A 26,816-nucleotide genomic window follows, 5' to 3' on the forward strand; every position below is an offset into this window, starting at 1 on the left:
ACTCAAAAAAAAAAAAAATTAGCCGAGCGTGGTGGTTTGTGCCTGTAGTTCCGGCTACTTGGAAGGCTGAGGAGGAAGGATCGCCTGGGCCCAGCAGGTCGACGGTAAGGTGGCCATGAGTGTGCCACAGCACTCCAGCCTGGGCGACGGCGACTCCAACTTAAAAAAAAGAAGAAGAAAAAAAAATGGATAAGGAGGATTAATAAATTATTACCTTTCTTCTTTTCTATGTGCTTGGAACTTTCCATGATAAAACAATTAATAATAAGACCTATAATCGATTTATTTACACACACAGAGTAATAGGAAAAGATCCATCTTAAGTGTTCACCAATAAGGAAATAATTAAATAAACCGATACCTCAACTCTATGGATTATACAGCCATTAAAATGGTAATTAACAAAGACCACAATAGGCACAAAGACATAATTTTATACCCAAAACCAAAAAAGCCAAATATTAAGTAATATATGTGTACAAACTCTTATTAAACTGGAAGGAAATGCATTAAAACACTAAGTTTGCAAAATGGGATTATGCACAACTGTTTTGCATCTTTCCCACTGAAAATGTAATTGCAGACTCAAGAGGCTTCCTGCAATCCTTCATATTTAATGACATGCATCTCAATAGCTGTAATTTTTTAATTACTGAAAAGCCTAATGCTGACAAGTTTGTCAGTGGCAAAATTGAAAACATTCTCTTCAGAAATGACCAAATGAAGTGTTCTGTTGCCCATCTGATAGTAATTTATATAATACTAGTGTCCAACATCTTCAAAAACTTCCTTTTATCCCCAGAGTCTTTATTTAATCCTTTAAACAAAAAGCTTAAGAGGCTGGGTGTGGCAGCTCACACCTGTAATCTCAGCACTTTGGGAGGCCAAGGAGGAAGGATTGCTTGAGTCTAGGAATTTGAGATCAGCCTGGACAATATAGCAAGAACTAATCTTCACCAAAATAAAATAAAATAAATTAGATGGGGATGGTAGCACATGCCTATTGTGCCAACTGCTTGGGATGCTGAGGTGGAAGGGTCCCCTGAGCCCAGGAGGTCGAGGTGTAAGGGTTCCCTGAGCCCAGGAAGTTGAGGCTGGGATGAGCCATGATCCAGGCCACTGCAGTCTGGCCTGGGCAGCAGAGTGAGACCCCAACTCAAACAAGCAAATGCCCTAAGTGATGGTAAATGGCTTCCCCTTTTGTCAATTTTTGATTTAGAAAATAGGTGCCTATGAGTCTCACATGATTCGTCTTGGAAAAATAAAAGTATCCTTTCATTTTTACATGTTTTAAAGTGTAAAAGTGTTGTGTGTGTGTGTGTGTGTGTGTGTGTGTGTGTGTGTGTGTGTGTGTGTACATACATGCATATAGAAAGTCTTGAAAGGCATAAACCAAAATGTCCATAGCGGTACTCTTAGCTGAAGGCGGAGTTCATCTTCATTTTCTTCCTTTTGCCCGTGTGGTTTTTTTTTTTCTTTTCTTTTCCTTTTCACAGTGAACATGTTAGTCATAATGCAAAAACCAGTAGGGCTTTATGATCAGTCATAGCCATCTTATAAATAATTTTTAAAAGATGGCAAATTCAAGTACTGCAAAGCCTGTTCTGCTCTCCTGAGTATAAAGAAAACTGCCAATGCATTCTCAGTCAACTCTGGCATCTGAAAAAGTGTTGAGGGTTCACAGGCATTTAAAACGAATATTCTGTGTTGAATCCCAAACAGGATATTAAAAAACTGCTTCTGGGCAGTCTATCTGTTCTTATTTTCCAGAACTTAAGAAAACTTAAGAAGTGCAATCTCTAAGTCATCCCAATTTTACATGGTCATTTATTTTGTAGAAAAAAATATTTACTTTTCATTTTACATGTATTGAAAGTAATTTTAAAGTGACTCTGAAACAAAAGTATAGTATTTAATCCACGTGAATACTGCACACTGACTCTACAGTCCAGAGGGAAATCTTAAGTTCTAGTTATGTAATAATATTCTCCCAATTCTCCAAAAGCATAAAATTTCAGTGAAAAATAAGTATTTTGTTATCAGTGAATACTGACTCCAATTCAGTGATACCAATATAGATTGCAAGCTACAAAGCACAATTTACAATTTAGTAAATGAAGCCAAATGCCATGAGTTGTACTAAAAAAGCAAATGATGCACTAATCATTAAGAAAATGAAAATCAAAACCACAAGGTATCACCTCACACCCGTTAGGATAGTTACGATTAAAAAAAAAAAAAAACCAGCCTTGGCAACATAGCCAGATCTTGTCTCTACAAAAAAAATTTAAAAATTAGTCAGGTGTGGTGGCGCATGCCCGTAGTCCCAGCTACTTGGGAGGTTGAGGCAGAAGGATCACCTGAGCCCAGGACTAATACGCTGAGGTAAGCTATGATCATGCTATTGCACTTCAGCCTGGACAACAGAGTGAGACCCCTACTCAAGAAAATAAGTGTTGTTGAGGATGTGGAGAAATTAGAACTCCACATGTTGGTGGCATGGTAGTTCCTCAAAAACTTAAGAAGAGAATTGCCATATGATCCAGCAATTTCACTTCGTGGTATATACTCAAAAGAATTAAAAACGGGGTCTCAAAGAGATATCTGTATACCCATGTTCACAGCAGCATAATTCAGAACAGCTAAATGATAGAAGCAGCCCAAGAGTCAATCAGTGAAGGAATGGATAGGCAAAACGTAGTTTATCCATACAACAGATTATCCGGGCCTTAAAAAAGGAAGACACCCAATACAACATGGGTGAACCCTGAAGACATTATGCTCAGTGAAATAAGCCAGTCACGAAAAGGCAAACACTGTTATCATTCCACTTATGTGAGGTTCTTAGAGTAGTCAAAGGGACAGGAAGTATTAATAGAATGATGGATGCCAGGGGATTAGGAGTGGAGGGAATTCAGAGTTATTGTTTAATGGTTATAGTTTCAGTTTTGCAAAATAAAAAAAGAGTTCTAGAGATTGATGGTGGTGAAGGCTGCACAACAATATGAAGAGACTTAATACTACTGACCTGTACACCTAAAAATGGTTAAGATGGTCAAATTTATGTTGTAACTTGGAAGGCCAGTCACAGTGACTCACACCTGTGATCACAGCTCTTTAGGAGGCTGAGGCAGGAGAACTGCTTGCACCCAAGAGTTCAAGACCAGCTTGGGCAACATAGTGAGATCTCGTCTCTACCAAAAAAAGGGAAGAAATAAATGATGGCACTCTATTTCAGTAAACATAAATAATTTTAAAAGTAAGAAACTAATTTGGATGTGGTACCCTGAGCTGGATCCTAGACAAAAAGGGGTCATTTGTGGAGAACCCCCAATAGTCTATATTTAATTAATAATAATGCACTAAATGATTATTACTAATAATGTTAATTTTTTCATCTTGGGAAGCACATCATGGTTATTTAAGATGTTAACATTAGGGGAAACAAAGGATATACAGGAACTCTCTGTACTATCTTTGCAAGATTTCTAGAAATCTTAAGTTATTTCAAAATAAGTTTACTTTAAAAATAGCTTAAAAGCAAGCTTCAACTAAGTTAGGGTCAATTTGTACATGGAAGAAAAAGACAAGACAAATATATTAGAAAAACTGTTAAAGCAAGCAGCAAAACACGAATGCCTATATAGCTCCAGTATATGTTAAATTATGTTTTAGTTGGGATCTTGCTCTGTGTCACCCAGGCTGGAGTGAGTGGCACAATTACAGCTTACTGCAGGCTCTAACTCCTGGGCTCAGGCAATCCCTCCATCTCAGCCTCCCGAGTAGCTGGGACTACAGATGCATGCCACCACGCCTGGTTAATTTTTTTTCTTAATTTTTTTTGTAGAGATGAGGTATCACTGTTGCCCAGGCTGGTTTTGAACTCCTAGGTTCAAGCAATCCTCGTACCTCAGCCTCCCAAAGTGCTGGGGTTACAGGCGTGATCTATCGCACACAGCCTAAAAATTTTTTTAACCACTATTGTCTGTTCACTGTTGTCTCATTCTCTAGTTACAAAAAAGTAGACTGCTAAATTTCATATTGCAGTCCTATTTCCTTAATGATTCTAGGTGTTGTTTTTTTTTTCCGTTTAGATCAGAAACAAAGGTTAGTGCAGATAGTGAGAACTTTCTTCTGTCAACCCACCATTTTTTTTTACATGTTGGATAGGTTGGTTGTTAAGTTTGTGAGCATCCTGATTCAGTCAGTTATGAACCCAATTTTGCATTCAGTGGACTCCTAGATAGTTCGACTAGGCCCAGATTGCCCTGATTCAGTGTATAGTCTTCCAACTATAATATGAATGCATTGGATATAAGGTTATTTGGGGATATTGAGGCACCTGCACAAACATGGTGGGTCACTTTGGCCACTGGAAGCCCATGAATATGCTATCGTTGTGGGAGAAAAAGGATCATAGAACACCTCTATCAGCAACCAAATGGTGAAAAGCAACTGATTAAAAACACTGCTTCATTACGAGTCCATTAGTACTATACTCAGAGCTAAGTGAAAACAAAGCTTTACTCAGAGCCTTGAAACACCTACATTTTACAGTTTCCCAGCCCAGGTTTTTCTTCCTGTTAAAAAACTGATGACAGGTTATACAGGATGGTAGAAAAAACAGCACCGCTTTTAACTACTCTGTACAAGGAAGCTATGAGTAAGGGTATTGTATCTTCTTTCCTCCGCCTGAGACCAGCGGTCTGAACACTCCAGGGGTCCTTCAATGCAGGTGCAGGGCGCTGGGAGTCATAGGTGCAGCTTGTATTTCTGCTGACCTTCAAGGTCAACTGCTCAGCTTGCTTTGACCACAAGTAGAGTTCTTCTTAATTTCTCTAGTACAACCTTAACTTGATATGAAGCACTTACACAAGGAATGGTGCAGACAAGAAGGCAGCTTTATTGTATCTTGGGGAGAAAAACATGATTCCATTTAAGGGGGAAAAGTCATTGACACTCAGTAAGCAACACTGCCATCTAGTGGAATGGTAACATACCACCAAGATTTTCAAGACCAGACAGGAAATGTGAGTGCATTTGGTTTCCATTTTCACCACAAAACGTCACTTTTCATAAGCTGGTCTTTGGAGAACCTCAAATTTCCTTGAGAAACTATTTTTATCTTTAGAATGCATAAATGTATGTGCTTTCTCTGTTTTACAGGGTAAAGAATGAGTTGTATTTTTTAGTGGGCCCTTAAATTAATTGACCTGAAAGTCATGAAAAACCTTGGGACAACCTGCCTCTCTGAACAACTATCATTCTCGTTCGACCGTCTAAACAGCAACTCCTGATTATAACAGGAAGTTTATAAAGAAGCAAGAACTCAACTGTACAAGAACTACATTAAGTTTACTCATTTCCTCTATTTTTACAATCTAGGGTGCTAAGTATTTATACTTCACTAATTTGAATTCCTGGAAAAAATCATTAGAACACACCAATAACAATTTTGCATAAATCACATAACCCAACTCTTATTATGACTACACAATAACAGTGGAAGATATTGGTGTGAGGATGTGGGAATGCTGTTCTTAATGAATAATAAAGTAATTCTTCTCCAGGCTTTAATTCTCCTTTATATCCAGGTGTTGCAGTAAATGTGTTGATTTGATGACTTCTGTAAGCATATAAATGAGAATACTTAATGAAACACCTGGACGAAAAAAGAACTAAAGTTGTGAGAATAACATATTGTTAATAACCACAATCTCATATCGGCATCTCTGTTATTACTGAGATTTTAGATTCTGGGTTAAGTGCTCTGCTCTCTGGAATATCCACGATGGTTATTGATCTTGCTAATGGGTTCCTCTATTGCAACATTTCTGGGTTTATGGTTGGAGGCACTCACGGATTCTAGAATACACGAATCTGACATGGTCTTCATTAAACCATATTCTTGGCAAATAATAAACTCAGTTAAGGACTGCAGGAAAAGCCAAGTTCTGGAAAAGAGGTATACAAGTGTAGAGTAAGAAGTTGAATCAAAACATTTTTTAGTTTGCATTTTGTCAGTAAACACAATTGAATGTTTCAATTCTGAGAACCTGAGATTGTCCAGAACAAAGATCAGAGTGTAGGACCTAAGCTACTACAAAGTCAGAAGTGGGTGTTTTGCATTTCTCAAAGCAGCAGTAATTGGAGAGTGGGGTGGTCCCTGATGTACTACATCTGAATGAGGCTGTTCTTTTTAGGGGTGTCCAAACTGTCTTAGCATTACTGCAGTTCGCAATAATCTTCTCTTCCCCATAGTCTGAAGCCTTCCTTCACCACATATCCAAGTTTCTGCATCTTTCACAAAATGTTACTATTTGGGTAATCCTGACGCCAAAACAATTTTTAAAAATGCTAGGGGAACCTTATATTAATTCAAACATGATGCCAAAGTCATCGCCAAAAAAGTTTATTAGCATGATTAAAAACATTTTCTTGAATAATAACAGAAAGAATTTCTAAACATGAAAGAATATCAGTGGCTATACCTTACAACCAATATTTGGATTTGAATGGACAGTTTTATTGCCAGTCTTCATTGTATTAAAAACAATTCATCTATTGGTTCCATGAAGTCATAACTATTGCTTCATCTGGGAATGAGTCCCTACTGCAATTAAGTATAAAAAATATCTTCCATCATAATTGGAGTGTGACCTGCATTGGAGAGTGGCTCTAACTGAGTAAAGAGTTGATAAAAATCCACAAAGAGTTGGGTTTTTGTTTTTTAAAAACATTCCTTTTACACACTACAAAGAAATAATTAGTATTTTGGCTTTTTATATTCCTACATGATATTTAGAATGGCAGTCCCCAAGGGTCCTCCCTTCACATAAGTATGATAGCAGACCCTCTCCAGAGGGTACATCCTGGAGGGTACGGACTCTGAAGACTTCGACCTCCATGTGTTTATACTGGTTTGAGAACAAAGACGGCATCATCCAGAACATAGTAGTCATTATACATGTCGCCTTCACACAGGTATGGCAGTCTAGTGAAAGCTTCGATAACAAAACCAGCTTTTCTGAAAACTTCAGGCAGACTATTCACTTGTTCTTCCCAGTTCTGTCCCTTGATTTCCAATATTTCTGAAGGTTTCTCCCACTTGCCACCTACTAAAACAAATAGAAACATTAAGTTAAATTCTTGAACAAACAAGTTATTTAAAGAAGGGGGAACTTCCAAGGACCTGATATGTTACAGGCCCTGGGTGCTTTGATCCGTTATCTCCTTTGTACTTCCCAGTTACCCCTTGAGGTAGGAGGGACCCAAAAATAAAGTACAGACTCTTAGAAGGGCTGTAGACCTTGCCCAGGTTTGCAAAGTTAACAAGTGTCAGAGCAGAAATGTAGCCCGGGTCTGTCTGGATCCAAAGCCCATACTGTCGTCTTTTCTGATAGTTCTGGGTAGTACCCTCCACTACACTGGCTAGGGGTTGAAATAGTTAATGGGTTCAGAAAATTGGACATTAAATACTGGAATACTGAAGAAGAAGAGTGACACCTACTATCTGAAAGAGAGTTTTGGACAAATGCAATAAAATGCCACTAATGTGGTAAACTTATGCAACTTATCACTTTAAAAGATTTACTAGACTGTAAAGAAAAATAGCTCATGAAGGATTTTAACTTATAAAAACAGATCATCAGTGAATTTTTCAAGGGAAGTTGACTCATTCCCTACCTTTTCAAAACAGATTCATAAAAATTAAGCTCCAGGACCAGAGAGAAGCAAGACACTAGAATGGATGAGTAAACCTAGTAGTTCTTAGAATAGTGAATTAAGTCTTCACCAGTCATTTCCAAACCTACTGGCAGCAGATGCCTAGGGGAGGGTGAGACTAGGTAAGGCCTTCAAATTCACATACAAACCAAGCACTTAACCACAAACACACAAAGACCACAAAATATTTAAATTTGAGGTGCTTTTAGGAGTGATGGTGATGCAAGAAATACATACAGCATTAAAAGTGTTACTAAATTCAGATAAGAATAACTTTGTTAATGAGAAAATATATCATCAGCAGGTACCAAGGGTGCAAACACTATGATGGAAAGCTTTTCATTATTTTTGGTGGTCCAGTTGAACCCTCTTCCCTGCCTAGAGTCTTGGTGGGAGGCAAAACCTCGAAGCACTTTCCCTGCTTTCTCTGCAGCTGAGGCACTGGCTCATGACCTAAGATCACATCTGCAGAGACCTGGACTGAAAGCTAGTGACCCAGAGCAGTAGGGCGTGACGCTTATTCCCTGGGGGCAGAGCAGGGGCAGTAAGATCAAGCAGCTGGGGCAGCGGTTGAGTGGTAAGGACAAGAGTTTAAGACACCTGTGTTTGGTGGCAGCAGCGTACTCTTTGGACCCATTTACAGTGCGATTTGGGGCATTTTCCTGGTTATGGACCCCACTCATGATTCTCTAGTCCTCTCCGTGACTCTGGGATCTGCCCCCAAATCCTTTCAAGAAATTTCCTGTTGCTTTTTGAATCTGTCCCTGCTGCTTTTTCTTTGTGTTCTTTGTAAGAACACCCTGACTGAAGGCACCTCCAAGAGGGGGTGGGAGGTGGGGAAGAGGATGAGGGTGTGGGGTGGGGAGGGGGGAACCAGAGGGCCCACACATTTATTTCACAACACATTGTTATGAAAAGGGTCTTTAAATTCAAAACTGGGGCACAACTGGATAATGACAGACAACTGATTTCTTCACTGAACTAATTTTTTCTCGTCTCTACCTGAAGCCACTTCCTTCTCTGTTCCCAGCAGTTACCAGCCCAGAGTTAGGCTCGCAACAGGTGTCCCTGGACTGCTCTAGAAAGTCCAAGTACTAATTATCTGTCAAACAATACTCCTTCCCAGGAATCTGTGCTACATGTAAATCGAATTCTCTCCCAAAACATTTAACACCTATGAGGATTTGTAAAACCCATAAGAAAAAAATATCATGTGCATACTTAGTAATGTGCCCCAGGCTAAAATCTCAACTTTAAATGGTGTTAATTGGGCTACAAACCATCTTTGCACAATTTCAAAAAGTTCCTGATTATAGTTCCTCATAGGAGGTTCCTCTATTTAGTTCTTCCTTTCTAAAGAGAGAAAAAAGAAAGCCAACTCTCCTTTCAAATAAATAACCCAGCCCGCACCACTCCCCTACACACACACAGAGAAATGGGGGCTGTGAACAGAAGCAAGATCGCTCTCCATCTGCAAATCAATCTGATTCTATTTTCTGTCGGTAAGACTCATTTTCTTTTCCTGTTCCATTCGATTATCAATCGCTATTTTCCACATAATGCATTTGTATTTTAAGCTCTACAGATTAATTTGTAAATGTATAACAATATGGAAGTTGACTAAAGTGATAAGTTTCCTCTTCCCCCTAAGAAACAGGTAATAAAAGAATAGCTGAGGAAAAGGGTTTTTTTGTTTGTTTTCTCTGACAGGGTCTCACTCTATCTCCCAGGCTAGAGTGCGGTGCCACCAGCACAGCTCACCACAGCCTCCTCTTTAACTCAAAGGATCCTTCCATCTCAGATTCCCAAGTAGCTGGGATTTGCAGGCATGTGCCACCATGCCCGGCTATTTTTTGTATACAGACAAGATCTCACTATGTTGCCCAGGCTGGTATCAAACTCCTGGCTCAATTGATTCTTCCGCCTCAGCCTACCAAAGTGCTGGGATGATAGGCGTAAGCCATTGTGCTCAGCCAAGGAAGAAGTTTTATATCACTCTTGAAAATCCCCTTTGTTATTACGCTGCTTTTGAGAACACCTCACCAAACAAAGGGGTGAAAATCTTAAAACCACATGTGCTAATCATCAACAATTTAATTCCCATGGGGCAATTAAACTGCTCTGCACATAGTAAGTACTAAACAATATTTGCTGAATATTTCCAAAAAACAATGTTTCTAAATTTCTAAATTAAAAGCACTTGCCATTAAAAGAAAAAAACTGTCATGACTCCTTCTATTAGAGAACAGCCATCCCATGTTTTTAAAATTCTGCCTACACCTGTTTTTTCTCTACGAAAGAGAACATGTTTCCAACATGGATTACAGGGCAGGAAAGGGGGCAAAACTCTTATAATTAATTTTTTTGTTAAAAAAAAATACATCAAAATGTGAGCAGTGGTTATTTCAGGCAAAAGGTCTACAGGTGCCTTCTTTTACTTTCAGTAATATCCTATTTTTTTCTAGTAAGTACGCATATTTACTTTTATAAACTATTTTAATCAGTGTTATTTTAAAGAAGAAAGAATCCTTATCTTTTATTCTGAAAGGTGTGCAGATAAAATGACTGGGATTTTCTCTAAAATAATATGGAAGAGAGGGAGTAGGTGGGGGAGAGGTAACAAGGCTGGGTGAGGACAGATGGTGGCAGGGGGCTCACTGTGCTAGTCTCCTACTTGGGCATATGTTTTAAATTTTCTATAATAAAAAGCTTTAAGTGTTAAAAATTGTTTCTCTCCTTATTTTCTAACATGATTTTTAAAAATAGTAAAAATAATTTGTTATTCCCTCCACCAAGAAGATAAACTCACTCTTTCCAGAGGATACACTGAAGTGTTTACCAAAAACAAAAAAACCTATAGAATATGAGAATTATTAAAGAGAAATGTTTCAAAGAAGCAAAATGTGATGTGACACATTATTCAAATTTCTGTTTTGTTAAGGTGTTGCTTAACTGGCAGAGGGTGAGGGGAAGAGCAGTTTCCTCACAAGTCCCTGCTCACTCAGGAAACCACCACGGCTGGTTTTCTCCCACAGTCAGATCAAATGTGTAAAAGCTAGAAATAAGTAGAGATATGAAACTCCAAAGTTATAAATACTTATTTTGCCCGCTACTACTAGTTCTTAAAGAAAAATGTCAAAAATCAGCTTCCCTTTTTAAAACTTCATCTGAAAGACGACTTGAGTTTGAGACACTGCTGGGTAAGTTTTGACAGGCGCAACTCTGTTATAAATTTCTAATATATAATGATCGTTACCATATATACTGTAAAATGTTCCGCTGTACTTCTAAGATGACTAAGCCTGGGTAGGAGGCAAGACGTGGTATTTATCTGACTTGTGAGGGAATCCAACCCCTTTGTTTGAAGACTGAGCTGGGTTGAGCCTCCCGCAGACACAGAACACTAAGTAAAGCCTGCTGGACTCCCCCAGGTGCCTTTACCTTCTCATCTGGTTTACATTTATTAGGTCACCACAAAACTCCCAGTTCATCTCAAACTGTACTAACACTAAAACATGCTGAGAAGGGACTCGCATCACAAATGCCATGGTTCTAATATTAATTCCTTTACTGTGATGAATGAGGATCTGATCTGTAAGAAAAATGTTCAGAGAAAAAAAGCCTGAGGCTTAAGTATCTGATCACATGGATGACTTTTCAATCTCATTTATAGTGGCAGAGAACAAACTCAGACAAAAAAGACCATTTGGGAACACAGAACCAGGAAGAAGTCAGACTAAAAACTTGCATAAATCCTAATTTGTCTAAACCAATACTATTTTACATACAGCCTCCTTTGCACCAAAAGGGGCTTAGGGCAGGTCTTTTCATTTATAAGCATCTGAGTGGCTTCACATGCCTGGGATTAAGTCAAAGTGTGGGACCCAACCTGCATAACTTGGAAGCAGTAAGGCATGGTAGAGGGCATGCTGGACTGGGTGGGGGTGTCTAATCTCAGCTCTGTGAACACCTTACAGACAGACATCCGCAATTATCTCTCAAATGGGCACATGACAGACACCATGAGGACAGCAGTGGCGGCAGCAGCAATCAATACCTTGTATTAAATACTAAACTATGGCTAAGGCAAGTAAATACTCCTTATGCATCACCTCACTTAAACTTCACACTGACTTCATGAAGTCGATAATACTATCCCCATTTTGTTAATAAAGAAACAGATGCAGAGATGAAGGCTGAGAACTGGCAGAGCCAGGATCTGAACTTAAGTCTGTGTCTTTATCAAAATATTGTTAATCAAATAAGATAAATGCTACAAGGGACTACGGAGCAGCATACACGTGCCAGGAAGAAATCAATCGCTTAGCCATGGCATGGCCAGCTCACTCGGCCTCAGCTCAGTAATCAAAGACATCGCAGGATATGCCTGGGCTGCATTCCCACAGGTGTACATCTTGCCTTTTATCATGTTTCCCAAAGGGACATCAGGCTCACAAAAGAACAATTGTGGATCGTCATGAATTCTGAGCAATCTCAACCCTCACAAGGCAAAAAAAATCACCAGTGCTCATGTGCTTAGTCAGCGGCAGCAACATTTGTATGAGGAGCTTTGATACAGGTTGCCACACCGAATACAACACTCCTGTGAAGTGAGGGGTAGAGGAGAAAACAGGCTGAAAGATCATGTGACCCACACAGGATCAAAGAGCAGCTTGTAAGCAGCAAAGGTGTACACCTGGACCCCAAACTTTTGGCTTTAGGTATGCTGCTACCCCTGCTCACAACACTAGTTCACTGGAGCCTCTCGGGCTGCCCTCAAGTAACCAGACATCATATGAACCAGCAGGTAAAGGTCAGGAACATAGGGACTTAGGGCAAGTGAGGACCACAGGTGTGGACTACTTTTACAGTCCTGTTTGCATTAAGAATAAGGTAAGAAAAAAAAGGAATGGCTGGGTTTCCCAAAAACATAAGTAAACTATAGGCAAAGTGCAATGAGACACCCACTAAACCACATATCTGCTTCTTCCCACAGGTGCTATGGGTGCCTGTACTGTCACCATCACACAACCACGTTACCTAGAGGTAAACTACACGCACACAGCTGTCACAATAGAGTGTAACTTCTCCACAACCGGGTGTCCTTCAGGGCAACCTACAAGACTGTGGTTTCGCTACGGGGCTCACCAGCCAGAGAACCTGTGCTTGGACGGATGCAAAAGCGAGGCAGACAAGTTTATAGTGAAGGAAGCCCTGGAAGAGAAACAAGTTTCCCTCACAGTAAACAGAGTGACTTCAAATGACAGTGCAATTTACATCTGTGGAATAGCATTTCCAAGCATACCAGGACCAAGAGCTAAACAGACTGGAGAAGGGACCATGCTGGTGGTAAGAGGTCGGTCAGTATGGCTTTCTTTCAGTGTAGCATTATACCTTGCTCAGATCTTTAAAACCATTACATCACTCACATGCAGAAATTATGAGATAAAGTTGCTAATTTAATATCCTCACCAGTGAAAGACATGATCTGAGTACAAGTCACTGTGAGGTTTAAAGAATGATCCAATCCCATCTCCCAAAACCCACAGACACAAAGTCAGTGGGATGAGAGTGTGCTACCCTCTCTCAACACTAAAGGTTAGACAGCCACGTTCACTTTTCTGTATATTACAATGATACAGTGTAATGGACCAAGTCCAAAGGAAAACCTGTGAGTCATAGCTACTAACTGTCTCAAGAACTGGTCTAGTATCGCACCACAGAACCAGGGAAGCATAAATGACCAATAAATTGAGCCCAGAGAAAACGTGTTGTGGAAAATAAGCACAGATTTGGAAAGAAACAACTGGAGGATCCCTGACTCTCCCCATTCTGTCTAGACATCAGAGAACAGAAAGTGGCTCTGGGCTTCCTGAGATTTGCTAAAACCCATGACAATTCCTCACTCAAGTGAGAACATCAAACCAAAATCCTATCAGTAATTTCACCAAGTCGTTCCCTTGAGAAGTCAGAGATAAGAAACTTCAGAGAAAAAGCCTCACATGATTCTGGGGGAAGAAACAGAAGAGAAGTAACTAACGCCTTGCCTTTTTTGGGGTCTCTTCCCTTGAAAAGGACTCTGGTATGATGAGCACTGAGATCATTAAAACATGAATTCAAAGTGAACTAGCCCTTCAGTTTCAAAACAGGACTCAGGATTTAAGACCATCCCGTATTCTAGCCCCTAAATTTAAACTACGAAGTGTGTTCTTAGGACTTTTGATAGTCAGATCATTTTAATCTTAGTTTATGCTCACCTGTAAGACAAATTATAAATGAGTTAATAGACATAAAATGCTTTTAACAGTACCTGGCATGTAGCAAATACTCAATAATATTAGCTAATGATATTAAAACAAACATACAATGACTTTGGATATTTGTATGTCTTACTGCATTAACCTTCTATAACAAATGTTAGTCAAAAGGAAAAACCTGTAAAATTTAAGATGAAGATCTTAAACCTGCAAGTCTTATATAAAGAGAACAAAACAACGATTTTAAGATAGACAAGGCAACTCCCTGCCTTTTCTACAGAGCTCCTAATTTAGCACTACAACTTTTTAGTATAGATGTGGTTAGTTTGTTAGTTTCACAAACAAAAATATATGTCATATGAACTGAATTCTCAAGATAAGCATCTGTGGGATATTTAGTTGAAAAGCACAGGTTATTGAGATAATAATTAAAATCTAACTGTATTTGTACTTCAAATAATCAGGTACTTGAAGACACAACATGTTACTTAGTCCCTACCTAGAGCACAGGACACTTTCTCCAAGGATGAAGAAATTCAGAATGTGAAAATGGATTCAATAATTCTACTTCCCTAACTTTATCATAAAAAATGAAGAGTGCATGTAGCAATAATAATGCCTGTCTTCTAAGCAAGTAGGGGGCACTGTGATCCCCATATGTGACCTTCTTGGGTTCATTTACAGACTGCACTCTTCAACTATATTCATGAGCAGTTTCAAGGTGATAAATGCCAGCATTAACGAATAAATGTGAAAATATCTTAACTATATAAGCAGACTCTGGATAACATCAGTACACCATATTTACCAAAAGAAATGTTAAATGCCCTTGAACAAACAATCTTGAAATGGTTATCTAACATCAAAAAAATGCTTTATACAAAAAAAATGATTCTTAGCATTGTGACAAATGGGTAACTGAATTTTTAATTTTTTTATTTTAAAAAATGAGTAACATTTTTGGTATAATACATTTAAAGAACTGGTGAACTGCTTTAATTATCACATATTTGAGGGTCTTTTTAATTAAGAGGCCCTGAATTTGTTTTTGTTTTTTTTTTGAGTTGGCGTTTTGTTTTGTCACCCAGGCTGAAATGTAGTGGCACAACCACAGCTCACTGCAGCCTCAAACTCCTGGGTTCAAGCAATCCCTCCTCAACCTCCTGAGAAGCTGGGACTACAGGTATGCCTCACCATACCCAGCTAATATTTTTTATTTCTTTGTAAAGACGGGAACCACTATGTTGCCCAGGCTGGTCACAAACTCCTGGGTTCAAGCAATCCTCTCACCTCATCCTCCCAAAGTGCTGGGATTACAGGTGTGAGCCACCATGCCCAGCCCTAAATAAAGTTTTATATAAATAGGCAAGAATAGTTAAGTTCATGTTTCACCTTTAAAATGAAGCATCAATTATACTTGATATATTTGAATATCTATATAAAATATATACATATTTGCAAGAGTATGCTTCAATAGTGATTTTATTTCTTTCTGGTTTTATAATTAAGAAATCAAGTCTCTTGGCAAGGAAATCCACAGTCTCCTGATAGCTGTCTTAACAGTGCTCTCTATCTATGTTGCTGGTGTATGTGTGGTCTTCATGCTCTTCTCCAAAGTAAGTCAAATTTTCTTCCATTGAATGCCCCTATAGTGCGGATTATCAGGAAAAATAAATAAATTCCTCCCCTCCACAAGTTGTAAGCCTCAGAAAGAGTTCACCTAATTAATACCTTCCTTTGCATCTGCAGGGAACACCACCTGCAGAAGAGGTCTGTAGAAGGTATTATTTTCATCACTGAAACTATTAGCCAGAGTACACAACTCAGAGTATTTCTCTTTAAAGTCTAGTCACATGGGATTAAGAGAACCATCTTCTGTGCTAGCTTTCTACTGCAGGAGTGAAGAGTGGGGAGGTGGGGAGTGGGATATTACTGTTAGTTATGAGAGCTCTAAGATTAGTTTTTAAGAACAAGAATGGGCCGGGCTCGGTGGCTCAGCCTGTAATCCCGCGCCTTTGGGAGGCTGAGGTGAGTGGATTGCCTGAGCCCGCGGGTTCGAGACCTGCCTGGGCAGCGAGACCTCATCTCTACAATAAATTAAAAAACCGGCCAGGCGTAGTAGCGCATGCCTGTAATTTCGGCTACTTGGATGGCTGAGGCGGAAGGATCGCTGGAGCCCAGCAGGTCGAGGCTGCGGTGGCCAGGAGCGGCCACTGCACTCCAGTCTGGGCGACCGAGTGAGACTCCAACTCAAAAAAAAAAAAAAAAAAAAAAGAACAAGAATGGGTTAATGAAGAGACCAGAAGGAGATGCCTTACAATATTCTTAACAGCCTAAAGTTACGGAGAAAGAATATCTTTTGGCTGTGCATATAAGAAAGGGTATGTATATGTCATGTAGGATTATAAATCCTACAATAAACATCAGTTTGAGTTATTCAATTAGTTTATTAATGGAATAAAAGTATCTCAGTAGTAATATAAAATTATTTGCTCTTATTGTATATCATTTAAATATCATGTTAGTTTAATCTTATTATGGTATGTGATATCTGTCACAATTGTTCAAGTGTGTAAAATGTCTCATAGAAATTCCTTTTCTCCTTAGCAGTCAAAATCTAACATACTAAGAAACAAAGAAACAAAAGAAGATTCACAAAAGGTACAGACCAACACTTGCACAATATTTTTAAAACTATGGCTGGTTGTAACTATTTCAAATATGAAGTATCTTAAGAAACAGAATATCCTGGTAACTGTCAACCATAGATAGTCACTAATGTTTCCTATTGTTGAGAAACTCAATGATAATATAATCTCAAGTGGTAAACTGTGATTTAAATTTGACAGTTCTCAACCATAAATTCTATTTAATGTATTCAAAATACAAGAGTCAACTGTAGGTACAGATGTGTTGGGGGTAGTTTCAAATATCAGTGGAAGTAGAAAAAGTTCTGATGATATGCAACAATCCTGACTTACAGTCCTAAAAGAGTTATTTTTTTTCTCATGTGTATTTATAGAAGAAGAGTGCTCGGCGTATTTTTCAGGAAATTGCTCAAGAACTATACCATAAGAGACACGTGGGAACAAGTCAACAATCTGTAAGTGTAAAATATTTTAAAAAGTCATACAGACATAAAGTATGTTTGAAAAAACCAAACCAAGCTGCCAACGAGCTGTCAATAATCATATCTTCCTTCAGAACAGTATGAAAGAGGACCTTCACATGAAATGCATTTTTAAATAGAACCTGTTTTGATAAATACATAACAAAGGACATCTGTTACACTATTAAATAGCCCCAGGCTGGCATCTTAATAACACAGAAACTTTCAGAAACACATTGGATAGAGGCAATGTTTTCAAAATAGACAAGGATGAATTAAAAGCTACTTTATACAGTATCTTGCATGAGACAGTAGGTATTAATGTTGCAAACATTTATGGATCACATTATGAAGAAAGAACTACATGTTACTGATAAGGCAAAAATAAATTCACATTAGAAAAGATAGAAGCTAATGATATAGAAATGAGTATTTCTTCAGTCTTTGGAGTTGAAGCAAAAGGAAGAATATATCTACATTATTTGTAATACATTCTGACTGTATTTCTTCAAAGTCCTATATAAACAGGTTTTTAAAACAAGATGCTAGAAGATACTTTGTTTCCATGATGAATGATCAGATAGCTCAGATTTAAACTAAAATGTACACAAAATAATATGAATTCATATACTAGTAAAGATATTTTCCTCCTAAACAGCAGCCAAGAGGACAACTACAACAGGAAACTAATATTAAGTGTTTTTTAATCCAGTTTTTAAAAAGGAATTTTACCAAAAAGAGAATATTCTACAAATAGTCATTTCATCCTTCAGTGTATATAAAAATATATAAAGATGCTGGGTGGTCTAATTACCTAAGATGGCCCACTGAATAATTATAAATGTCTGTTAACACCTTTTTCTTACTGAGGCTGGGCATTTAGCAAAGAGACAAAAGGTTATGTGGCCTGAAGGCAGGCCTGGAAGTGAGAATTGGTAAGTTCCTAGCCAGGGTTCTGAGAATAGCATCTGAAGAAGACAATCAACTTTCAGTTCCTACATCCTACTCTAAATATGTGTAGGGAGGATGGCAGATGATTGTAAGGGTACTTGGGACCCAGATTGCAGGATGGTATCATGGCTTTTATGTTGGTTACATAACCTTAAACATGGCTTGCTATTTATTTACTACTGCAGGAGAAAGACAACACTTATGAAAACAGAAGAGCACTTTCCAACTATGAAAGACCATAGGAACATTTTAATTTTCAATTAAGTCACTGAAAATCGAACTCAAGAAGCTATGGCAGTGTTAATGGACGTATACCCACAAGGCCTTAAAAAAAAAAAGGTAAAGGTAAAAGACAACTGGTTGCAAAAAGGATGCCAGAGTATAAAGAAACTATAATATAACTAACAGTAATTACCAAAATACTAAACTCAAAAAAACGCAACTGAAAAATACTTTCTTAATTTGCCAAGAAAATTCTAAGCAGTCTAACATTTTCAAAAACTTTTATAATGTGCAGCCTAGGTTTGTTTCACTCGACATATAAGATGTGTGATGACTGTTACCCTGCAGATTTAGAGTCAACCACATGCCTAAATCTTGAGTGGAAGAATCGTCCTTCTAGGTTGTGGACGTGATGGAACAATCAGAATTAAGTTGGGAGGGAGCAAAGTGCCAACACCTGAGTCAGAGAAATTCACTTTGAAAAGTACCTCAGAGTTAAAGTTCTTTTCTCTGAAATTGTAATGGGGCTAAGGTGTAGGGCACATTTGCCTGTCAGGGTATGCAAAATACTTACATTATGCTACCAGCAAAATGAGAATAGAGACTAGACACACAAGCAAAAAAGAGGTTAAAAAAACTTTAAAGAAAAAAATTAAAGAGAATAGAGACTAGAGTAAAAATATGAAAGTCAAAATATAGAAAATTCAAAGTAGAAGGTTAAACAGAAAACCTTAGAACAAATAAGCCACAACTGACTCTAGATGTCAGTGTTGTGTCAAATAACAGTACCAGGGAAGGTGTGTGCTGAACATTGACTTATATTATAAGCAGATTTGCAATATAGATTTTTAACCAATTTAGGAGGGAAATATCAGACAGCGTACAGCAAAAATATTTATGGAATTCATTACTACTGCAATCATAAAATTATGACATGGATGTTCTTTGAAAACTACTTCAGTGTAAAAAATCTAAAGTATCACAAGTGTGCATTCATTCATTCTTAAACACAAATTACAACCTATTATGTTTATTTCATTAAATTGTTTATCTTATACTGCTATTAAAATACTTTAAGATTCCTTTGAAAGCATTTTGCACTAATGGCCTTAATCAATAATATCAAACTTTTCTGATCACATCTACCCAGAAAATGGAAAGGGGAGAGAAGGAAACACGTAACCTCATTTTATTTGTGTGTATGGTTAGTGCATGCCTATGCTGTTTAGGTGTGTTGCGTATAGTATAGGTATGTGTATGTATGGATATATATGTTTGTAGCTTATAAACAACAAAAAAGTAAGCACTAATTCCTTTTAGATGAACATAAGTAGGAGTGTTAGATCATTTACTTTTCGTTTCTGGGAGTCATTACATTTTGGTTCCTACTTAATTACAGGGCTAAAAATGCACTGTTCTTTGTGTTACAAACCAGAAGATAAAATTCCTAAGATAAGCTAATATTTGATTCAGAATATGCCTTTCCCAATGTAAGAAAGCTGTGTTTTAAAGATTAATTTTTAAGCTGAAATCTGGAATATACTTTCCCAAAAGAAGAGTTCTATTTCACTAGGTCATCTATGAGAGTGCCTGGCATGCATATATAATAGTCATTCTTTTATTCATCCATCTAGCCAATAATATTTAAGGAGTACTATACTACTATACAAAGGCCTCTTTCCCTACCCCAGACCTTATTCTCACCTTCATGCTTTTACATGTGTTCTTTCTGCCTGGTAAAATGCTTCGTACTATAAACACAGGTGAAACGTCACCCCCAATGTGAAGGCTTCCCTAACTCCCCCAGCAGTTAATGGATCTTTCCTTCCCTAACCCTACAGCACTTTGTCACACCTCTTATCACAAGATCCTGCCATTACCTATTCATATCTATCTTCTGCACTATTCTGTGTTTCAGAATGTAAACACAATTCTCACTCATCTTTGTATTTCCACTGCCCAGCACTATGTGGCACACGGTAGGCTCTCAAATACTTTTATTTAAATATGACTGTAAGATGTTATAGAAAATATTATTTCAGCATTTTAGCTGAGATGTGCGGCACACTTCAGTCCCTAGTCATCAACCTTCACCCCCTTCCATAAAGACTGTTCATCGGAGCCAGGCTCGGTGGCTCAGCCTGTAATCGGGCGCCTTTGGGAGGCTGAGGTGAGTGGATTGCCTGAGCCCGCAGGCTCAAGACCCGCCTGGGCAACTTGGCGAGACCTCATCTCTACAATAAATCAAAAATTAGCTGGCCATGGTAGCGCGCTCCTGTAGTTCCAGCTACTTGGAAGGCTGAGGCGGAAGGATCGCCGGAGCCCAGCAGGTCGAGGCTGCAGGGCCTCCAGTCTGGGCGACAGAGTGAGACTCCAACTCAAAAAAAAGAAAAAAAGACTGTTCATCAAAGCCCTAGCAGTATTAATTTTCCTGCTGAGCATCCAGAAATATCTTCACTGGAAAGGATTAAGCTGTAACTTTCTGTTTAGATTTGAGTTTCCCATGACAATAAAAAGAGAAAATTACTGAAACAACTTTTTAGTTTTAGTTCAGGCTATTATAACAAATTATTGTTGACCGGGTGGTTTATAAACAACACATACTCATTTCTTTCAGTTCTGGAAGTGGGAAATCTGAGCTCAGGGTGCCAGAATGGTTGGGTTCTCGTAAGGACCCTCCTTTCTAGCTACAGACTGCTGACTTCCTACTGTATCCTTGCATGATAGAAAGAAGAGAGAATCATCAAGGTCCAAACTCTGATAAGGGCACTAATCCCATCCATGAGGGCTCTGCCTCGTGACCTCATTTAAACCTGATTACCTGTAGAAGGCACCACCAACTAAGTGCGGAGAGGGGCTCAATATACTAATCTGGGGAGACACAAACATGCACTCTATAACACAACTGGAAGAGGAAAAGAGACAGGGGTTTTATATACCCTACCCTCTAGACAAGAGCACTTAAACCACATACCAGAGGGTGCCAATGAGATTTTCAAAATAAGCAATTTCTTTTTTACATTATATAAGATTTGGGAGAATCTGAAACCCCTAATAGGCATTTAGTTACATCTCTGTGGCATTAAGTCACATAAAACAATGGAGAAAGTATAGACTGTGAAGAAAAGTTAAAATGCAGAATGAAGACTTCAATTCTGATTATTGTTGAGTTTCAAGCAGATCTAAAAAACAATGACAAATATTTCAATCTGAAAAACTGTGAAAAGCCATAAATAACACAGTAAAAAATAGGATGGAATGAAATCTCACATTTACCAAATACCAATAATGAAACAAACACAGCTGGGAACTATCCCATACATTGTTTCGTTCTCATGTGTAAACCTCAAGGTAGGAGTAACTCCTTTTTTTGCAGATGAAACACTAATAATGAGACGCCCAGGCAACTTATATTTCAAACAGTGGTCAGCCCCCAAACCCAAGCTCATTCTACAAAACAGTCCTATCAGAGTCTTCTTTATTTCTGTTTAGAATGATGAGATCTTTAAGATTAAACATGTCTAATTTAGCCAGGCCAGTGATACCAGAAGAAAGTTAGAAAATTGCCAAAGGGCTACAACCTCCCAAAAAGCACAGGCCTATAGATCGTTTCACAGGAGAATTCTATCAAAGATTCAAAAAATAGTGCATAATATTCCATAATATTTTTTACAAATTTAGCTGAACATTGATACCAAAACATAAGATTATGCCCTCCAAATAAATAAATAAACAATCAGGTACAGGTCAACTACCATTTATCAATAATATAAATGCTCATATTTTTATCTAGAATTTTTGTAAACAGATTTAGCAAATACTAAAAAAAAAAAAAAAAAAAAAAAAAGACTATCTTGTCTAAGTCCAGAAATGCAAGGGTGGATATATATTAGAAAAGAACTATCAATTTAAAGAAAAAATAATATAATCATCTCCACAGATGCTGAAAACTCAGGTAACAAAATTCAGCACTGATCATGATTTTTTAACCTCTTAGTAAGATTTTTTTTTAAAACATGTACTATCGGCTAGGCACAGTGGCTCACGCCTATAATCCCAGCACTTTGGGAGACCGAAGTGAGAAGACTGCCTGAGCCTGCGGGTTCGAGACCAGCCTGGACAACTTGGTGAGACTTCATCTCTACAATAAATTAAATAAATAAATTAGCCAGGCATGGTGGCACGTGCCTGTACTTGGAAGGCTGAGATGGAAAGATCGCCAGAGCCCAGGAGGTCGAGGTTGCAGTGGCTGAGAGCATGCCACTGCCCTCTAGCCTGGATGACAGACTGAGACTCCAACTCAAAAAATAAATAAAAACATGTACTATCTCAAGACAACTATAGCAATCTCATGTCAAAAAACAGCATCATATTTAAAGTAGAAATATTTTCACTAAAGTTAGAAATGACAAAAATGTCCACCTTTTTTTACCCCCAACATTATAAAGCAAGCTGCTGGTACCTATAAGTACAACAGGGGTCACCTCAAGTAAAGCAGTTTATACATCCAGTGGTGTGTTGATAAATGTGTTAACCATCAACCTGGAGAAGAGAAGGGCTATTTGTAGTGTTTGCCAATTTCCATGGTGTAAATACTCCCATCATGGTCAATTTCAGCAACGGCCATATTTAACAACCAGTTCACTCAATTCCCGCCAATGTAATAACCAGCTCTCATGAGCCAGTCCAAGCCAGCTCCAGCACACTACAGCTTACATCTAGACAATAATATAGATACATATGTGCTGATAAGAAATACTTTCCCAGATACATTTAAGAAGAAGAAGGCAAAAGTATTTATAATAGGCTTCTATCTGTATAACTAATTTTTAAAATGCATATACATACTTAAATTTGCATAGTCTATCTCTTGAAGATTATTCAAGATACCTGAGCAAGACTGTGGAACCGGAGTGGATGAGAAACTTCTCAATGTATACCTTCTAGTAAGCTGCTTGAACTATTTTTCCCCTAAATTACTTTTTAATAAAAATTACAATTTTGAAAAATTAAACATCACTAAATTTTCATTTTTAGAATATAATTCTTTTTTTTTAGTATATACTTTTCCCTTTTTTGGCACTTAAAACAATCCTCACTACATTTAACAACTCCTAACCAAAACTGGTTCAGTAAACTAAATTAATTGAAATTAGAAAGATAAATTTGTGGCCGGACTCAGTGGCTCAGCCTGTAATCCCAGCACTTTGGGAGGCCGAAGCGAGATGACTGCCTGAGTTAGCAGGTTTGAGACCAGCCTGGGCAACGTGACAAGACCTTGTCTCTACGATAAAATTAGAATAGCCAGGCGCAGTAGCGCGCGTCTAGTTCCGGCTACTCGGAAGGCTGAGGCAGAAGGATGGCTGGAGCCCAGAAAGTCGACACTGGAGTGAGCATGCATGCCACTGCACTCCAGCCTGGGTAAAGGAGTGAGACTTCAACTCAAAAAAAAAAAGAAAGATAAATTTTTGCATTTTGATTTTTTTTCCCCAAATTAGCCTAAGTAACAAAATTGCTGTGGTGCAATTTACCAAAATAAGACACTTACCAAAATAAGTACACAATCATTTCACCCACAAATGCTTTTTGTTAAAAAATAAAGCCAAGTATGCAAAATATACTCAGAATATCCTTAAAACAGCCCAGTATTCATGAATTCACACAGCAAGACCATTTTGTACCTCCCAGGCCTCACACAATTTCACATGGAAATCATCAGGATCTAATTAGTGACTTTGAGAAAGGAAGCAATAATAGAGTGCAGTGGAGCAGTCTGCAAAATGTATAGGTCACTAAAGGTCACCCATAGCAACAAGGCTTCTCGTCTCAGATTTGCAGTATGTCACGTGCCAGACTCCTTAGACTCAACAGGCAGTTCTGTACATCCACAAACAAGGAGCTTGTTTTCAATCCTTAGTAGAGGCTGCCCTCTTGTCTAGTTTGACTTCCTCTCAATTTTTAGTGTCAGAAACATCAGGAAATAAAATTCAGGGTTAGACTGATGTTTCCTCCCCCTGCTTTTCCACCTCCTGCTGTGCCAGGAAGTAGCATTAAAGTTCCGTCATGTGGTTGCCCAACAGGACACAGGAAGCCAGGACCTTACAACCTGATGACTAGTGAGTGCAATGCAGAGACGTGGAGCTGAGGCTCAGTTACGCAAGGAATAGCACTGAAATAAAAAGGTCGCTGAATCACCAAGGACGACATTTAATAGGTTTTTCCTGACTGTGCAACATACAGATGACATATGGATACCCACACTTAGAACAGTTTTTTCTTTACCATGACAAGTCATTCAACAATAGAAATATAAAAATGGAAATTTAAGATAGGGGAGGGGATATCTATTCTGTTATCTTCTGCGCTCTTCCATATCTAAAGGATTCCTCATCTGCCCCACCATCAACACAAATCTGAAACCATTTGGTAAATGTTAAGACAAGCATTAAATCTGGAGGGACTGGCCGGGCTCGGTGGCTCAGCCTGTAATCCCAGCACTTTGGGAGGCCGAGGTGAATGGATTGACTGAGCCCGCGGGTTCGAGACCCACCTGGGCAACTTGGCGAGACCTCATCTCTACAATAAATCAAAAAAATTAGCCAGGTGTGGTAGTGCACGCCTGTAGTTCCAGCTACTCGGAAGGCTGAGCCGGAAGGATCGCTGGAGCCCAGCAGGTCGAGGCTGCGGTGGCCGGGAGCGGCCACGGCACTCCAGTCTGGGCGACAGAGTGAGACTCCAACTCAAAAAAATAAAAATAAAAATAAAATAATAATAAATCTGGAGGAACTAAGACCAAGTTGGGGGGGGGAAGGACAAGAAGAAATTAAGGAGCAAGCAAGTGGTAACACAAATCCACACAGAGCTCTGTGGTATAAGAAACATGAACATTATTCCTTAAGACAGATTTTCATGATATTTGGTAACTTCGATACTTGCAAAATAGTAATAGATTTTTAAAAACGTAATGTCTTAAAATTTTTGTAACCAAGGTCAAACGAGGCAGTAAAATAGACATACTAAAGAGTTTTAAATGATAATGTTTATTACATATATAACAAATAATTTTTATATTAATGTATATTAACTTAAGAAATTCAAGAGACTTAAAGTCATAACTTTCAAGATGACCTAAAATGCAAATCACATAAGCTAAAATTATAAATTAATGTGACCAGAAGTCATAGTAAATATGAACTCATATGAAATCAACACATTTCTAATGTATTCTTCATTCAATACTGCTGAAGAGCAAAACCATGCAATCAAAAAATCAAATGTTACACGAAGAAATGATATATGCTGGAACACAAATGGTCTTCAAACGAGATAAACAGATAACAGCATTTATCATTTTTATAGTCTGAAATAAGAGATGCAAAATACAAAACAAAACAGCCATGACATTCAGCAAGTATATATGAGTAGACGAAAACACATCATTTATTGCTTGATTCAGTGCTTAAGCTTAATAAATAAATGGTTCAAACTCCACTTAAAATCAGAAATACAGATACATTCAATCACAAGCAGTCAGACCCAGGTGAATATTAATCATTACCACTGCAAGAAGAGTACTACAGATCCATAAAATTCACCTTAAGATGAGCATTAACCAATGTGATCTTTTACATGGATTGACTATCGTTTTAAACTCCACGCTATTCTAAAAAATACCAGACAACAGTTAACTGTGCATAGCATAAAATCACAAATACCAGAAGGGTCCAGTGGCTCATGCCTAAAATTTCTGCACTCTAGGAAGCCAAGGCAGGAGGACTGCTTGAGCCTAGGAGTTCAAGACCAGCCTGGGCAACACAGCAAGACCTCGTTTCTACAAAAATCAAAAACTTAGCCAGGTGTGGTAGCACATGCCTGTAGTCCCAGTTCCTCAGGAGGCCGAGGCAGAAGGGTCATCTAGGCCCAGGAGGTCAAGGCTGCAGTGAGCAGTGGTGATACCACTGCACTACAGCCTGGATAACAATGAGACCCCTGCTCAAAAAAAAAAAAAAAATCACAAACACCAATATCCTGTCCTGGGTAAGAACTGGCGTATCTCACTTACCGTTTTCCACATAGGGATGAAAGGGCAGGACCAGGGCAAGGATGACCCTGCCTCTAGTTGGCTCCAAGACACTTCTGATATCTTTTAACAAAGTCAGGGGCTGATCACAGCGGTCCAGCAAATTTAAGCAACTGATGACATCATACTGGAATCCTGTATTCTGCCATTCATTTATACCAAGCACTCTGAAAAAATTAGAAAGAACTGGATTAATATAACTCTCCTTTAAAGACATGATAAAAATAATAATTGAGATGCCAGTAAAGACTCTAACTTTATCTTCTAAATCAAAGTAAATTCAAAATCATCTCTTATAATTTATATTTGGTGTAATAAAATGGCCAGGCAAGAGAAAAATAGCAACCATAATTCTTTCAATTTAGCACTTTACCTATTTCCAAATCTCAAAACTCACAGAATTTCTTTTACAAGATTTAATTATATGTTTAATAAGTATGAGGACACAGGTGATAAAAATGGTTATAAAACT

At 38.3% G+C, this 26,816-nt stretch overlaps 2 protein-coding genes across 8 annotated transcripts in view; one reads left to right on the forward strand and one right to left on the reverse strand.

Moving 5' to 3' along the window:
- Positions 1-4,883: 4,883 nt before the first annotated feature.
- The window catches only part of METTL9 (methyltransferase like 9), a 53,500-nt gene continuing 31,567 nt past the window's right edge, over positions 4,884-26,816 (reverse strand). For 5 of the 7 annotated variants that reach the window (XM_021714290.1, XM_021714288.1, XM_021714289.1 and 2 more), the window contains 2 exons: positions 26,327-26,511; positions 4,884-7,118 (listed from right to left, as the gene is read on the reverse strand). In XM_021714290.1, coding sequence (XP_021569965.1) covers positions 6,913-7,118; positions 26,327-26,511 — 391 coding nt within the window. In that variant the 3' untranslated portion in view covers positions 4,884-6,912. The remainder of the gene's footprint in view (positions 7,119-26,326; positions 26,512-26,816) is intronic. The other 2 variants (XM_021714291.1, XM_008061765.2) reach the window with 1 other exon arrangement.
- IGSF6 (immunoglobulin superfamily member 6) lies at positions 9,157-18,521 on the forward strand. Its single transcript, XM_008061763.2, has 6 exons — positions 9,157-9,227; positions 12,722-13,081; positions 15,492-15,598; positions 16,593-16,643; positions 17,005-17,085; positions 18,228-18,521. The coding sequence occupies exons 1-6, from the start codon at positions 9,161-9,163 to the stop codon at positions 18,282-18,284; spliced, it is 723 nt and encodes a 240-aa protein (XP_008059954.1). The 5' UTR covers positions 9,157-9,160; the 3' UTR covers positions 18,285-18,521.

The sequence above is a fragment of the Carlito syrichta genome, unplaced genomic scaffold (genome assembly GCF_000164805.1).
Source record: "Carlito syrichta isolate Samal-C Ts95f unplaced genomic scaffold, Tarsius_syrichta-2.0.1 Scaffold305573, whole genome shotgun sequence".
Lineage (NCBI taxonomy): Eukaryota > Metazoa > Chordata > Mammalia > Primates > Tarsiidae > Carlito > Carlito syrichta.

Bases quoted from the DNA above. Each gene is read 5' to 3' on its own strand.
- IGSF6 (XM_008061763.2), top strand. From the start codon at position 9,161: ATGGGGGCTGTGAACAGAAGCAAGATCGCTCTCCATCTGCAAATCAAT. The intron at 13,082-15,491 runs GTCGGTCAGTAT...TTTATAATTAAG, and splicing joins GACCATGCTGGTGGTAAGAG to AAATCAAGTCTCTTGGCAAG. The intron at 17,086-18,227 runs GTAAGTGTAAAA...TTACTACTGCAG, and splicing joins TGGGAACAAGTCAACAATCT to GAGAAAGACAACACTTATGA.